Source organism: Vitis riparia, chromosome 1, assembly GCF_004353265.1.
Source record: "Vitis riparia cultivar Riparia Gloire de Montpellier isolate 1030 chromosome 1, EGFV_Vit.rip_1.0, whole genome shotgun sequence".
In the NCBI taxonomy this organism is placed as follows: domain Eukaryota; kingdom Viridiplantae; phylum Streptophyta; class Magnoliopsida; order Vitales; family Vitaceae; genus Vitis; species Vitis riparia.
Genome location: NC_048431.1, coordinates 8,157,424 through 8,171,368, shown reverse-complemented (window position 1 = coordinate 8,171,368; position 13,945 = coordinate 8,157,424). Strand labels below are relative to the sequence as shown.

Sequence of the window (13,945 nt, the reverse complement as noted above, 5' to 3'; positions counted from 1 at the left end):
CTGATTTGTCAGTGGTGTGTGTGTGATGAAGGGGCTAGAGACCTGGTTCTTTATACAAATGTTAAGGTAAAATTTATGCTATTTAAGTTATTAAAATTGGGAATTGAAAACCCAAATTCCCAAAGAAAGAAAGAAAAAACAATTGTAGATCATTTATTTCATTATCAAATGTCTGTAACCCAATTCATTTGCAACTTCAACATTCATTTGTTTGTCTTTTGTCTTTGTTTTTAAATATTTGGAAAGAAAGAATGAAAAGGATTCAATGAATTTTTTATGTTGTAAAAAACTGTCAAATCCCAAATCATTTTGATAGAATGAATGAAAAAAAAAGAAGAATGAAAGCATCACCATCTATATTTATTGCATGTCACTGGGGTGTAGGAGGCAGCGAGTCTTTAAAGCAGCCACATCTTTCACTGAAGGCAAAAAAGTGGGGGTCACGGATCACTCTAGAAGTTGAAGCTTGGAAGGCAAATAATAATAATAATTAATTAATAAATAATAAATAAATAGAATTCAGAGCTTTCACCAAAAACAATGCTGCATTGGTAGATTTTCACAGCAGTTATGGTTGAGCATGTGAATTTTCAGTTGGGGAAGTGGGGGGTTGGGGGTGGAAAGCCTCAATCTTCTTTGATGGAGAAGGTGAATTCTAGTGATTCCCCACCACTTTGTTTTTATTTGGGAGAAGCTCAAATTCTGGCGTTCACGGATCTGCCTTTTTTGGGAGGGCCCCTTAAGGTAGGCCACTATGTTGTAAGTTTCTGAGGCCATCATCTCACACCCTTCCTATCCTCTTTTTATTTTTATTTTTTCTGTTGCTCTCTTCTTCCTTCTTCCTTCTTCCTCCATCACTTGCCCTATATCCATTCCAACCTATGTATGCACTTGCCAACCCATTATGTGAGTGTGTGTGTTTTTTTTTATCCATTTTAGTCAACATCTACTAACTTTTTCCTTTTTGTTTTTCTTTTTCATGGTCCCATTGACACGTAAAACAAAATTTAAAACAATTTCTCCATCTTTATGAATCAACATCATAAATATGGAGAGTTTCTCTTCAATAGGATAAACACATTTTCAAGTTGTGAGGATTCATCGAACTTAAAGTGGACAATGTCCGCACAAAAGAGATTGAAAGGTTATAAATAATATCAAAATTGATTTCACATCTTAGTACAAGACTTTGTCTACTCCATCAAGGTGTTTATGGTTTTAACCCTATAATCCTATAAGATACAATAAGGAGGGAAGATTATGAAATCTTACATTGGAAAAAGTTCCTAACCCTAGATACTATACTTGTGGGAATTCATCAAAGAAAAAATTGTTGATAAATTAATGACATGTAAGCTTGGACATTAATGTTTAACATTAGTTAGTTTGTTTTAATTTAATTAAACTTTATTTTAAGTTACAGTTTTGTTTGGTAGCCAAAGGGCATCACAACCACTAAAAAATGATCCTCATGGAACCACAAGACTATGCCACCCTATGGCTCCAAGTGGAGGTTGCTGCCCTTAAAATGGTATAATGTCCTATATTTGTTCTGTCCTTACTATAGGTAGCCTCTGTTTATATAATGTTGAGTCCATCCAAATAAAATGACAAAGACTGATCCTCTAAATCATTTGGTACACTTACCATATGCTGAGAAACCCTATTATGAAGGACAAAAGAAGTAAAGGAGGATCAAAATTTTCTTAACATAGAAACAACAATCTTTACAGATTGATGTTAGATTCCGTGCTGGCCTATGGCATTCCCATTTGGAATTTTTTGTTTTTTGTCTTGCTCAATCCTTCCACGCCAATCCCATCTGAAGTGAAGACGCCACAGCCTAATGAAGTTTTTTATCATTCATGTATAGTTAATTGCACTTTTCTTCAGAAAATTAAGGGATTATTGAGAGTGATTTTGTCTGGGGGAATCAAAAGTGTGTCTAAAAATCTAATGAAGGGACAACTTATATGTTGTATTCTAACTTCAAGCATTGAAGATGTGACTGGCCACCAAGAAAATGTTCCTGTTTGTGTTAAAAGAGAATAGTTGAACAGTTCCACTGGCTGCCCACAGAGAGAACTTAATCAGTTTTGTATGATATTAATAGCCTATCTGTGGCTGGATTGGAGGGCCCATTAGTAAGTAATTAGTGAGGAAGTTGTTGCACAGTCTTTAATTTCATGATAGCTAGCTTTTGAAAGCCAGACCATTAGATGCAATAATGGATTTCTGTACATAAAAGGAAATATTCTGAGATTTTGGGATTTCTGCCAGTCCATAGAGCAGTGGAATGGATAAGATCAGATAATTATCATTCTCATTAGAGTTATGAATGCATCACACATATTTTGTTTCTATCTTCTCACTAGTGTATATGACTTATGTAACCTCCCTTAAAATTTGACCTGGGCACCTCAAACCTCCTCCAGTGAACCTCTGATGGTACAACCTAGAGTCCATCTCCCCAATTTAAAATGCTATTACATAGTATTTAGATGACTATAACTGTAAGGAGCCTAGTCAAAGACTCAAAGCTCAGTGTGGACAAGGTCCTCTGGGATGGCTTCTGCAAGCTCTTCATTTTCAGTGTTATTGATAATGCATTCCTTGTCAGAGGAACTCAAGCAATCTGCTGCAGGGTGTACTGTCCCATATCCAAAGCCTGTGGCAGAGTTGCAGTAGGTCTCAACTGTGCCATCCTTCTTCTCCAAGTTGATATTGCTCACCACTATGTTGTTGCATGGGAATGAGTCACTGCATGCAAATTTCATGGCCTTGGCGCTTTTTGTAGTCCCACTAATGTTGCGGTACATGATCTGGCTAATTTGCACAGCTGATGTCTAAAAAATGAAGAAGAGGAACTAGAGTTCAGAATTTTCATGGTACTGACTGGATGACTAAGAATGTCTGTTTTATCCATTTTTCTTGGTTATGGTTTATGTGAGATTTAGAACTGTATGTGTATGTTCACTTGTTGCATAGTGGAGATTTAGTACCTGGTTTTTACATTCATTTGGGGAATCACAGTAGAATTGATCGATAAGGATGGGGTTTGCAACATCTTCCATCCTTACATTTTGATAACGCACTGCACGAACAAAGCCAGATCCTCCCTATACCAGAAACAAAGGAATTTGTGAACACATGAAGGAAGCATCGGGCGTTTGATGTCCATTGTTTTTTAACAAGTTATCCTAAGAACATGAGTCCATGAAAAAAAACAAAAACACATTTTTGGCAGAAAATCTAGAAAAAATTATGTATGTTCCATGTCCCGTGCACATGTATTGTTGACAGCACTCACATGACCATGCACTGACAATGGGTGTAGAAGTTGTTCGACTTTTTGGGTGTATGGAAAATTGAAAACCCATTTTCAAAATCTTTTTTAGAACTCCAAGACTAACTGAATAAGAATTTTCATCAGTTTATCATATACTTGATTTTTCCACATGGAATAAAATTATTACCTGCCAAGTCTTAATCCTGAGGCCATTGGTTGTCCCTCTGAGGAATGCTGAATCCAGCACCACCTTGGTAACTATTCCTGAGGAATTGTCCTTCCCAAGACTTCCAATGCTGTCATATCATAATTGTTCACAAGGAGGAACAATCATTCAGTTTCAATTATTGTATACCAATAGAAAATGGGAAATAGGAAATAGAAAATAGGATAACAATCAAATTATGCATATTGCATATCACTCTCAAGTAGGATATGGGACCATCAACTGTTAGTTTACAAAGGAATATATTTTCATATTTAATAATATGATGATACCTGATTCCATGCCCTGGTCCACAATATATTGTCTTCATCTTAATATTAGAGCTGCCACTGACAATTGAGATGCAATCATCACCTGAAGATCACATGCAGAATTGCCATCAAATACCAACCCTGGTCAGTAAGCTTCTTTGGAGATCAATGCAGGTTTTGTATTAGTCTTGCAACAGACATGGTGCATTGATTTGCACAAAAACCTATCTTCCCAGATAATTTTTTTTTTTTCCCTTTTTCCTTTTCCTCTGAATGGCTTCTAAGTCCTTTGTCCTGTCTTTGTTCCTTCAGAGGCTAATTCATATAAGCTCAGAATCATTTGTCCCATGTTCATTAATATCAAGCCCTTATCTTTTATAATAAAAACAAATGAATGAAATAAATAGGAAGTATGGAATGAGAACCTGTTCCGATTTTGCAGTTTTGGAGGAGGACATTAGTTGAATCAGTAATATGGATTCCATCAGTGTTGGGACTGTCTTCTGGAGCTGAGACTTGTACATCAATTATGCGTACAGATTGAGACCGGGAAATGGTAAAATGCATCTGTTGACTGTTTTGGATAGTAAGGCCTTTCACCCATACAGATGAACTAGAATCTATAGTTAATGCCTGCAACAAAATCATGTTAAACTTTCATTTTTGAAGTGCATTCAGATGGTCTAGCTCCACTCACATGGTTAACATGACCTTTTTTAAAGCATGTAAAGGGAAAAGATCCTTACTGTTGGTGCGCCTCGGCAAGGCTGTTGCAAAAGATGAGAAAACAGGGGAAAAAGGAAGAATACATTAAATTCTGTTTGTCGAGTTCAATTTCATAGGTCATGAAAGAAATTATAGAGCTGGTTTAGAAGCCTTACATTAGACTTGTTCCTTTTGCAAGATGATGCCCACCATTTGCTGCCTGAGCCATCAATAATTCCACCCCCTTGGAAAAGAACACCCTTCAATTTGGAAAAATCAAGCCAATTTCGTGGGTTCTTTGGATCCCAGTTCTTGGGCTCGTCTGGTGCTACAATTGTTCCATCAATCTGTAAAGCCCCCCCAAAAAAAAAGACATCAAGTAAAATTATGATGAATATGTACTAGACATGAACACAACTGTACCTCACAACATAAGAGGATTTGTCAATCTTACTGGATGTTTAATGTGAATGCCTAATTGTAAATTACCTGAATAAGTAACTTATCAGCACATGGCCCTTTAAATCTTGTTGCATTAACCAGATAAGACCTTCCTTGAGGAACCAATAAAACTGATTTTGGTGTTGAGCAGGCTTTATCCCATGCACTTAGGAAGGCCTGATGAAAATTACATTGCACAAGATACAGGAAAAATTAAATGGCAATAGAAGTAATTTAATAGAACAGTAAATATTTGATAATTCCAAATTGGAAAAACTGGCCCTCTCCCTGCATCTTTTACAATAAATCAATTGGTTGATGACTGAAGCAGTTAATATCCTATATGGTTAATGGTATTTTGATGGATGATGCCAGGCATAGTCTTAACAGTTGGTCAGACATTGACATATAGACAAAAGCTTAACATCATTAGAAGATCAATAATAACATGAATTTGAACCAAATAAATTTGAAAACAATATGAAACATTCACCTGGGTATCATCTGCAACCCCATCCCCAGCTGCACCAAAGGCATCCACATTCACAAGAATTTTGCTGACATGTTCTCTTGTCCACAATGGGCTCTCAGAAAACTCAACGTCATTTCCTTCTTCAATGTCAAAGCTTTCGAGCTCTTCAATCATAGCAATGTCATCATATACCCTGTTTTCTGCAACTCCATGAGCTGCTATCAGCAAGCCAAGAAAGGAAACCAAGAAAAATTTAAACATTTTTTTTTTTTTGGGTTCTTGTCGTTTTGCAAGATTGATTGATTTGTATAAATCAAGTGAAGACAATGGGTTTTGATTTATATGTGTGGATTAGTTTTGGAAATGAAGGGTTTTGTAGGCTATATGGCTTAACTTAAAAGCACATGAAGGTGCTACATTTCTACATGCCCACACTTGAAGTATAAGGGATTTTGTTTTGGAGTTCTTTGCTTTACTCTTCAACCAGTATACTGAAATTTCAAAGTAAAAAGTGTTCATGAGTCTTGTCATTGTCATTCTCTCAAGTGGGTATATTAAAATGAATCTGAAAAGCCATATTTATTTTCCGTGACAACTTCAATTGTATAAAAGTATTGTACAAAAAAAAAATAGTAATAAACAATGAATAGAAAAAGAAGTCAACTGATTAGTCAGACCAACAAAGCAATTGAAACCTGACCCTGTTAATTCATAACTAGAAAGTCCAAGGATTCAGCAGCATGAAAATATAGATGAAACCACCATGTTGTTAGGAGGTTGTCAGCTGTTCCCATCGGTTGGCTGATTTCCTTCTTCTCTCAGTACAAGGTAATTCTAATGTTAACTGTGACTGTTCACCGCAATTAAACTGTGACCCATCTCTCTCTTCATTCTTCTTGCAATTGCAATCTCTCTGATTTGCATTGAGATCTCAAGCTCCCCAATTTCAGAGTAAAAGCTTGAAGCTTGCAAATAAGTTGCAGGGTCCTCAGGTTCCAGCTCCATCAAGACTTTTGCTGCTCTTCTTCCTACTATAGTATCACCATGGATCCTACAACTTTGCAGCAGTGAGCTCCACATCACAGAATCGCTCTTTGCTGGGGCATGTTTTAACAGTCCTTCAGCTTCATCTAACAGACCTGCACGACCCAGAAGATCTACCATACATGAATAATGCTGCTGATCTGGGTGAATGCCATGAATACTCTTCATTGAGTTAAACACCGATCTTCCTTCTTCAACCAACCCTGAATGACTGCACCCTGTCAATGCACACAGAAGTGTCACTCTATCTGGTTTCAGGCCCTGTTTAGTCATGATTTCAAGCATTTCAAGGCCTTCTCTGCCCATTCCATTCCGTGCATACCCATTAATGATTGAAGTGAAACAGATTGCATTTGGTGAATGAAGTTGTTCAAAAATCTGATGTGAAAGTTCGACATGACCATATTTTGAATATGCATCAATTAAAGAACATGAAACTGCAGTATCGAATTCAAAACCTGATTTTATTGCACAACAATGCAGCAATCTACAGCATGCCAAACTTCCAAAAGCAGATACTAACGATGCCTTTAGTGTTGTGGACAAAGTGATTTCATCAACTCCAATTCCCTCATCAACCATTAAACCAAACATCTCCAGCACATCTTCAACAATACCACAGTGCAACAAAGATGACATCAGTGAGTTGCAAATCTCCAGAGTTCTCTCAGGCACACTCTCAAACACAGATACTGAGCTTTTGATGTCGCCAAATTTCCCATACATATTGATCAAGGCAGATTCGACATGGACACTCCCAGGAGCAAAACCCAATTTCACAACATGACTCTGAATTTGCTTCCCAAAAATAATATTGTCACATCCAATAGCTGCATTTAGGAATCCCACAAATGAACGGATGGACGGCTTCTTCCCCCATGACTGCATCCTAGCAAATAGTTCAAGAGCATCAGAAAGCAAACCACTAGCAGCAAACACAGAAACAATTGAATTCCATGATATGACATCCTCATCTCGAATAGCTTCAAATGATTTCTTAGCGCCAATCAAATTCCCACAAACAGAGTAAAAATCCACCAAAGCATTAGCAGCAAATAAATTAGCTTCTACCCATCCAACCTTAATTGCATGACAATGCAGCTGCTTCCCCTCGTCACAAAACCTACCGTTACCACATCCGCGAATTAAATAACAGAAAGTAAGGCCATTCGGCTTAACACATTCTTCTTTCATTGCAGAGTACATGGTGAATAACCATTCCGATCGACTAAGTTCACAAAACTCACGTAAAACCAAATTGTATATAGCCAAATTTCTTCTAGGCAAGTTACTGAACAATCTTAAGGCAGTATCACAGTCTCCCATCTGCATATAAAGATCAACAAGCGAACCTGCCACATACAAGTTCGAACTGAACCCGAGAAAAATCACCCTGCTATGAACTTGAATTGCCTCCTGGTGCAAACCTGCATTGCTGCAAACGCTCAAAACAGAAGAAAAAGTGGAGGAACTTTCTCTAATGCCCTGGAAAACCATTTCACTGTAGTACTGAAAAGCCTGTTTGGTAAGTTCATGCTGACGATACCCATTAATTAGCAAATTCCAAGTAACTACGTCACGGATGGGCATTTTTTCGAACAAGTGAAGGGCAGAGGCTAGGGACCCAGATTTGATCAATGAATCAATTGCTCGGTTGTTGGAGTAGAGATCCACATGCGGATTGGTTTCACAGTACGAGTCCAATAGCAGAGAAGCGGATGGAGATGAAGCTGTGGATGTGAAATTCAGTGAAGTGTTTGTTATGCTTCTGGGAAAGAATAGTAGATTCCTTCTTAGCATGGTTTAGGAGCTACTGAACACTGACTCCATCAATTCACTTTGTCCCACATCATAAAAAATGCTAGAACACAAGCACGTCTCTGCTATTTAATTTACAGTTCCCAACTATTAGACCTGAAATTTTATCTTCTAACAAGCAAGTTTATTGATTCAATGCTTCTCCTCTATTATCCCGATTGAAATTTGAATCAGGGTTGTTGAAAATAGATGCAGATCCTACCAATATCTGTTTCAGACAATGAATTCTCTGCTATCTAAATTCAGTTTAAGCATATAGCTGGGGAACATAAACCTAAAATGTCCAATCCGCCAATTCATAGTTGCTTTATTTTGTATTTTATTTTATTGCACTTTGCTTTATTTTTTTTATTTTTTTATTTTTTGTATTTTATTTTTTCACACAGGAAACTTTACTTTACTTTATTTTATATTTGTATTTTTATATTTTATTTTTTCCGGCACTTTACCTTATTCTATATTTTTTATTTTATTTTTTCTCATTGGGCACTCTGCTATATTTTGTATTTTTATTTTATTTTATTTTATTACCCTTTGTTTTATTTTGTATTTTAGTTTTTCACATACAACACTTTGCTTTATTTTGTAATTTTTTCCCATCAACTTGTTGCAATGCATAAAGCTTTTTTTGTATTATTTATTTTATTTTTTCCATTCGAAAGTAAAGAATAGCGAAGGAAGCAACACTTTGTAGAAAAATGAGACTTATATTGCATGAAAATATTTTACAAGAATAGGAAGACTTGAATACTTAGTACATTGGTCAAATGAAAATCATTCCTTATTTATAGACACTTATAAAACTTTTTGTAACACTACAAGATTTCTTAAGTTTTTAGAAACTCTCTAAAATTCTTATACAAATATTCTATACAAGACATGTAGAAGAAATTTTTGGACCTTTCTAAAATTCTACTTATTTTTCTCTTATCCTTTATCATTGTATAGAGATGAGTGGAGACCTAAAGATTTCTCTAAAGTTTTGTACATATATGAAACTTATATCTTTCCCTTTATCTTCCATCCCTATGTAGATATGTAAGACCTCCAAGCTTCTCTTAAACTTTGTACACTCTTCCACTAATGCAAACTTTCTCTAAAACTTTCTACACTTTCCACTAGTGTAAGCGACTCCAAATGGTTCTAGAAACTTCCTACCCAATATAAACTCAAGGGAAGGTTATTTTGAGCAAGTTATGACAAATTGCATGCTTCCTTATTGCTCACATTTATTCCCAAATTTTGAATAACTATTAATTTATCAATCTATCTCACACAGAAAAAAAAAAAATAATAAAAATTTGAGAAGATGGCTGCAATTATAATTCTTTCATACTCATAGCATATGAACAGTTGGGTGTCCATTTTTCTCTTAATATAGGCTGGATGCCCATTTTCCTTCTAATATAGGCAACAGCCGTGTCAAAGTCCAATGGTTTTAGTATTTTTATAATAACACGAGTACATTTACATCCTGTATTTGTAACCCCAAAGATGAGTTTCACACTCCCATCAAGATCTATCAGTATTGAGTGTGAAGATGGCTCCAATTAGACTCATAGAGCATATGAAAAGTTGGATGTCCATTTTCGACTTAATATAGGCTGAATGTCCATTTTCCTCTTAATATTGGCAACAACTCAAAGTCCAAAGGTTTTAGTATTTTATAATAACACAAGTAGAGTACATTTACATCCGGTATTTGTAACCCCAAAGATGAGTTTCACACTCCCATCATCTATCAATATTGAGTTTCACACTCCCATCAACATCTATCAGCATGTAGCTGCAATGGCCTCCAGAAGGGAGGCAGCAAATTGCATCTGGGTCTCTTTGTCGATCTTAGAAAAGAGAGGAACGTGGACAAAGAGAGACTTGTGGCCTTTCTGTTCTGCAAACCGGAGAGAGTGATAATAGACATAATTGCACACAAAACGGCCAGCATCATCAGATGTTGTCACATCATAGCCCTTCTTCTTCAAGAACTTCAGGATTGCTTCAACAGAGCAAGAAGTCTTCAAGAAACAAAAGCCGAAAAAGTTAAAGCATTTTCGTGGTGAGAAGCATAATATGTATGTATGTATTATTGAATTCTACTGGAAACCAAAAGTTCTTTGAGATGTTTAAAATTTTTAGTACACATTTACACAAACTGAAATCAGATCATGAATTCACCTGTCTTGTCTGGGTAGTTCCTCCATCCTCGAGGACTATTGGGAGTTGCTGGAGCCAACAAAAAAAAATCAGTATAGTAACAAATGAAGGTAATGTAATATGAAATGTGAAGGAGATTAAGGATTGATCGACTTTCGGGAAGATATGTATATTAAAAGACTGAAAAAAAAAATCATATGTAAAGGTCTTGTAAAGAATATCTCTGAACTGCTATGAAATATGTACAATAGTGTAGATCCTCAGTTGGAATTAGTAAGTTGAATTGAGATGACAATGCTAATTTATAATTTGTCAAAAATTTTGAAGCCCTTGTGAAAAGAAAAGAGACTCTCTCGTCCTCCTCAGAGTTGACTCCAGCTGCAAACAACATATAGAAATAGCTCTCAGAGTACAAGATGCATGATCACCTGAGGTTGCCATCCAAGCTCATCTGGACAACGGAAAGAGGCCTCATTCACTGCCTGTCGCTCGATAGCAAATTTGTGTGCCCCACCATTCACCCCCAAGTGAAGCTGAAGATGAAACAAAGCAAAAAAAGAAAAAGGAATTTGAAGTCATTAAAAGCTAAATTCAGAAAACAATAGATATTGTTAATAAAAGCAACCTTCTACAGAATGAGTCTCCTTCAACTACCATTGGCGAATGATTTACATAATGCCATGGATTTTGGGCTATAACCTATGGGTCTATGACTGGTTTAAAAACTATCCCATAGGACAGTAAAACCCAGCAATTTTAGTTGACAAATACCTCCCTACCAAGTGAGTTAGATATCAACATATTAATCTTATATTTTCTGCCAACAAAGTTCTATTGTGCAACTCCAATGTAGTAGAGTGTATGGATAATGATGTGACAATTACCACAATGAATTAAAAAATGGGTAAGATAATTCAAAGGATTTAAGAAAATCAAACAAACTACATCAATCCCCAAGTTTTTTAGACTCTGGGTAAAATTTTCTCATCCTCGTAGCATCAGATTGAACAGTTGCTATTGCTTATAAAGATTCCCTTCCACTTGTAATAGAGCAATCATTCCTATAGGTTAGGATACTCCATTTGCTACTATCCCTAAATGCATAAATCAGCAATGCCTTGAATGTAAGCATAAGTATTTTTCCTCTTAGAAAAGCATCAACCAAATAGAAAAATCATGTGTTAAACATAAAGCAGACAGGAATGGAGTTTACTATTAAGGACATGGGGGAACCAGATTAAGGTTAAGTAAAAATAAAAGAACTAATAAAGCGCTTAGGCAGTGGAATAGACTGAACAGAAATCAGTAGGACCATAATAGCTAACTACATGATATCTTGGAAAAAAGCTGTAAAAATAGTGTAAAATAGAGCCTAAAATGCAAAAAATTTCAAGAGAATATCATGGAATATGGAGCTATAAACATGTAATAAGTAGATGATCACTAGAATCTCAAACAACTACAGTGGATAAGGAAGACCTTTTGAACTTATTTCATCCAAAAATAATGATTAATGAGTGTTTTTTTAGCAGCTTAAATATGAAAGATGCTCTAAAACCAAAATCTTTCTTGAAAACCACTTGTTTAATGTACAAGCACATTTTTTCACTGTAGTCTTTTACTAAGAGACCAAATGTTACTCTCATCAGAAACTAAGAAACATCACCAACTGAGACATTGCAGAGGAAGGATCAGTTTCCGTTATTATGATGATCATCAATGACAAATAATTTATCCATCAAAAAAAAAAAAAAAAAAAAACCAATGAAGATAATTAATTTTCATTTCTAGAAAAAAAAAATTTCCCATGAACTAGATCTTGCTAAAGTAAATACCAAGAGGAAAAGGCATTTTCCAAAATACTCATCACACATCCATTTCTGTTGGGATTTCTGGTCTGACTCGGTACTAGTTATGGCTGAGGCATCCTAAACATTCTAAATCCTTTTGCAAACTAAAAGAATTCACAATCCCAACTTCAGTCTGACTGAACTAGTCCATCTGGTTAACATGCCCCACGATGATTAATCCAAGAAAAGCAAATGGCTTCTGAAAATCAATGAGGAAACAAAATGCAATGCAGAGATATAATTGATTTTCAATAGTACAATTAGCTGCAGGAAGACAACTGACCCATACAACTTGTTCATTGCTCAAAGCATCAGCTCCTGAGATGCCTGATTCCATGATCTTGTAAAGCATGGGCAGTGCACCATCTCCTGCGGTTTCAAGAACAATGCAGCTCCCAAGGGTGACTCCATTGGGCAATCCCCTCTTTTGAATGAAATCCCTCAGATTGCTAACTATAGTCTCTGTTGGATTCTCAGCAACCCCTTGAAATTTCTTGAATCCAGTTACATGAATGACAACAGGTTTTGGCCCTTCAGACCCCATCACCTCACTGATGCAATTCCCAATTCTTGGTGAATGCTGCCTCTAAATCCTGTGTCAACACCAACCAAGATTACTCACCTCCTCAACAAAAATCACAAAAATTACTAAAGCAGAATTTGCATCAATAAGAGAAATTCGAACTACATAAATTCAAACATAATACTTCATATGATTCACGGAAAGCAAAGAATATCCTTAAGAAAGTAAATCAGTAAAGAATATGATATCCTTGGCTTTTGTTAATCATTTTCCTTTTGTTTCCCGCTAATGTCTTCACTGAAAAATAAAATAAAAGTAAGTACATGTAGCTAATGTAAAGAGAAATTAGAACCCGTAATCTAAAAGTCTTCCACCCAAAGCCAAGTGAGCCTAAACAAACACAATCAAACTATTAAATCTATTCAACAATAACCAAGCCCATCTCAAAGGGCAATACAAATCAAACACTTAAAAGGAAAATCTAAAAATGGACATGCCAATCTCAAAGGTCATAAATACAACCGCAATAAAATGTTCATTTCTACAAAATCAACAAACAAAACCAATAACAATCACCAATGAGCCCACAAAGAATTGATCTTCCGTTTGATAGCTCAGAATCGAAGTGAAACAAAGAAGTAAAAGCACAAATGTTAGACAAAACCAGCACCTTATTCAACTAACCCTAAAACATGTGAAAAATAATCATTTCCTTTCTTTTCCTCTCCCCAATTTTCTCAGAAACCAAACATAAAAAACGAATGGTATGAACAAAATGCTGAGACAAAGTTGAAATACATCACCGTCGGATCATAGAGTAGTTGAATACTTGAATAGAAGAGAAACCATATCGAAATCAGAGAAAGGGAAAGCATAGAAGCGGAAGAAAACAGAGGTTGAGCCTTACCTTGGGGCACGGAGCCGGCTCAGTGTTCGAGAGATGCCGTCTTGGAGAGAGAGATGAACACGAAGAAGCTTCTTTGGGCTTTTTGGCCCTTTACGGGCTGCTCTAAGGTAGTCTGTTCAAACACCCTCCGTTGCTCCGTTTATTACGGAAATGCCATTACCTTGTCTGATCTACTCGCGTTACTGAAGGGCTCCATCCATCAGTTGTTAGTCATCTTATTATTATTTAATAAAAATATTAATTTCTTTTTCTATTCATATATATA

General features: G+C 36.0%; 3 protein-coding genes across 4 annotated transcripts; all 3 read right to left on the bottom strand.

The window, feature by feature from the left end:
• Positions 1–2,294: 2,294 nt before the first annotated feature.
• On the bottom strand, positions 2,295–5,783 carry LOC117908831 (probable polygalacturonase At1g80170). Its single transcript, XM_034822645.1, has 9 exons — positions 5,406–5,783; positions 4,961–5,089; positions 4,648–4,818; positions 4,513–4,533; positions 4,192–4,399; positions 3,788–3,869; positions 3,477–3,585; positions 3,003–3,119; positions 2,295–2,846 (listed from the first exon to the last, which is right to left on the bottom strand). The coding sequence occupies exons 1-9, from the start codon at positions 5,643–5,645 to the stop codon at positions 2,535–2,537; spliced, it is 1,389 nt and encodes a 462-aa protein (XP_034678536.1). The 5' UTR covers positions 5,646–5,783; the 3' UTR covers positions 2,295–2,534.
• Positions 5,784–5,937: 154 nt separating this feature from the next.
• On the bottom strand, positions 5,938–8,492 carry LOC117908723 (pentatricopeptide repeat-containing protein At1g74600, chloroplastic). 2 transcript variants are annotated; one of them, XM_034822527.1, is made up of 2 exons: positions 6,887–8,492; positions 5,938–6,646 (listed from the first exon to the last, which is right to left on the bottom strand). In XM_034822527.1, the coding sequence occupies exons 1-2, from the start codon at positions 8,226–8,228 to the stop codon at positions 6,225–6,227; spliced, it is 1,764 nt and encodes a 587-aa protein (XP_034678418.1). In that variant the 5' UTR covers positions 8,229–8,492; the 3' UTR covers positions 5,938–6,224. The 2 variants fall into 2 exon arrangements, with proteins under 2 accessions (XP_034678418.1, XP_034678341.1); XM_034822450.1 differs by having other exon boundaries at positions 5,938–8,492.
• Positions 8,493–9,832: 1,340 nt separating this feature from the next.
• On the bottom strand, positions 9,833–13,784 carry LOC117916417 (pyrrolidone-carboxylate peptidase). Its single transcript, XM_034832452.1, has 5 exons — positions 13,681–13,784; positions 12,534–12,843; positions 10,829–10,933; positions 10,422–10,469; positions 9,833–10,261 (listed from the first exon to the last, which is right to left on the bottom strand). Exons 2-5 carry the CDS (start codon positions 12,792–12,794, stop codon positions 10,022–10,024), a joined length of 654 nt encoding a protein of 217 aa, XP_034688343.1. The 5' UTR covers positions 12,795–12,843; positions 13,681–13,784; the 3' UTR covers positions 9,833–10,021.
• Positions 13,785–13,945: the final 161 nt, after the last annotated feature.

Excerpts from the sequence above, each read along its gene's own strand:
- LOC117908723 (XM_034822450.1), bottom strand. The coding sequence starts at position 8,228 with ATGCTAAGAAGGAATCTACTATTCTTTCCCAGAAGCATAACAAACACT.
- LOC117908831 (XM_034822645.1), bottom strand. The coding sequence starts at position 5,645 with ATGTTTAAATTTTTCTTGGTTTCCTTTCTTGGCTTGCTGATAGCAGCT. Across the intron at positions 4,819-4,960 it reads CTGATAAGTTACTTATTCAG|ATTGATGGAACAATTGTAGC; the intron begins GTAATTTACAAT and ends GGGGCTTTACAG. Across the intron at positions 2,847-3,002 it reads CAAATGAATGTAAAAACCAG|ACATCAGCTGTGCAAATTAG; the intron begins GTACTAAATCTC and ends TTCATTTTTTAG.
- LOC117916417 (XM_034832452.1), bottom strand. The coding sequence starts at position 12,794 with ATGGGGTCTGAAGGGCCAAAACCTGTTGTCATTCATGTAACTGGATTC. Across the intron at positions 10,934-12,533 it reads GCAATGAACAAGTTGTATGG|CTTCACTTGGGGGTGAATGG; the intron begins GTCAGTTGTCTT and ends TTTCATCTTCAG. Across the intron at positions 10,470-10,828 it reads AGCTTGGATGGCAACCTCAG|CAACTCCCAATAGTCCTCGA; the intron begins GTGATCATGCAT and ends TGTTGGCTCCAG.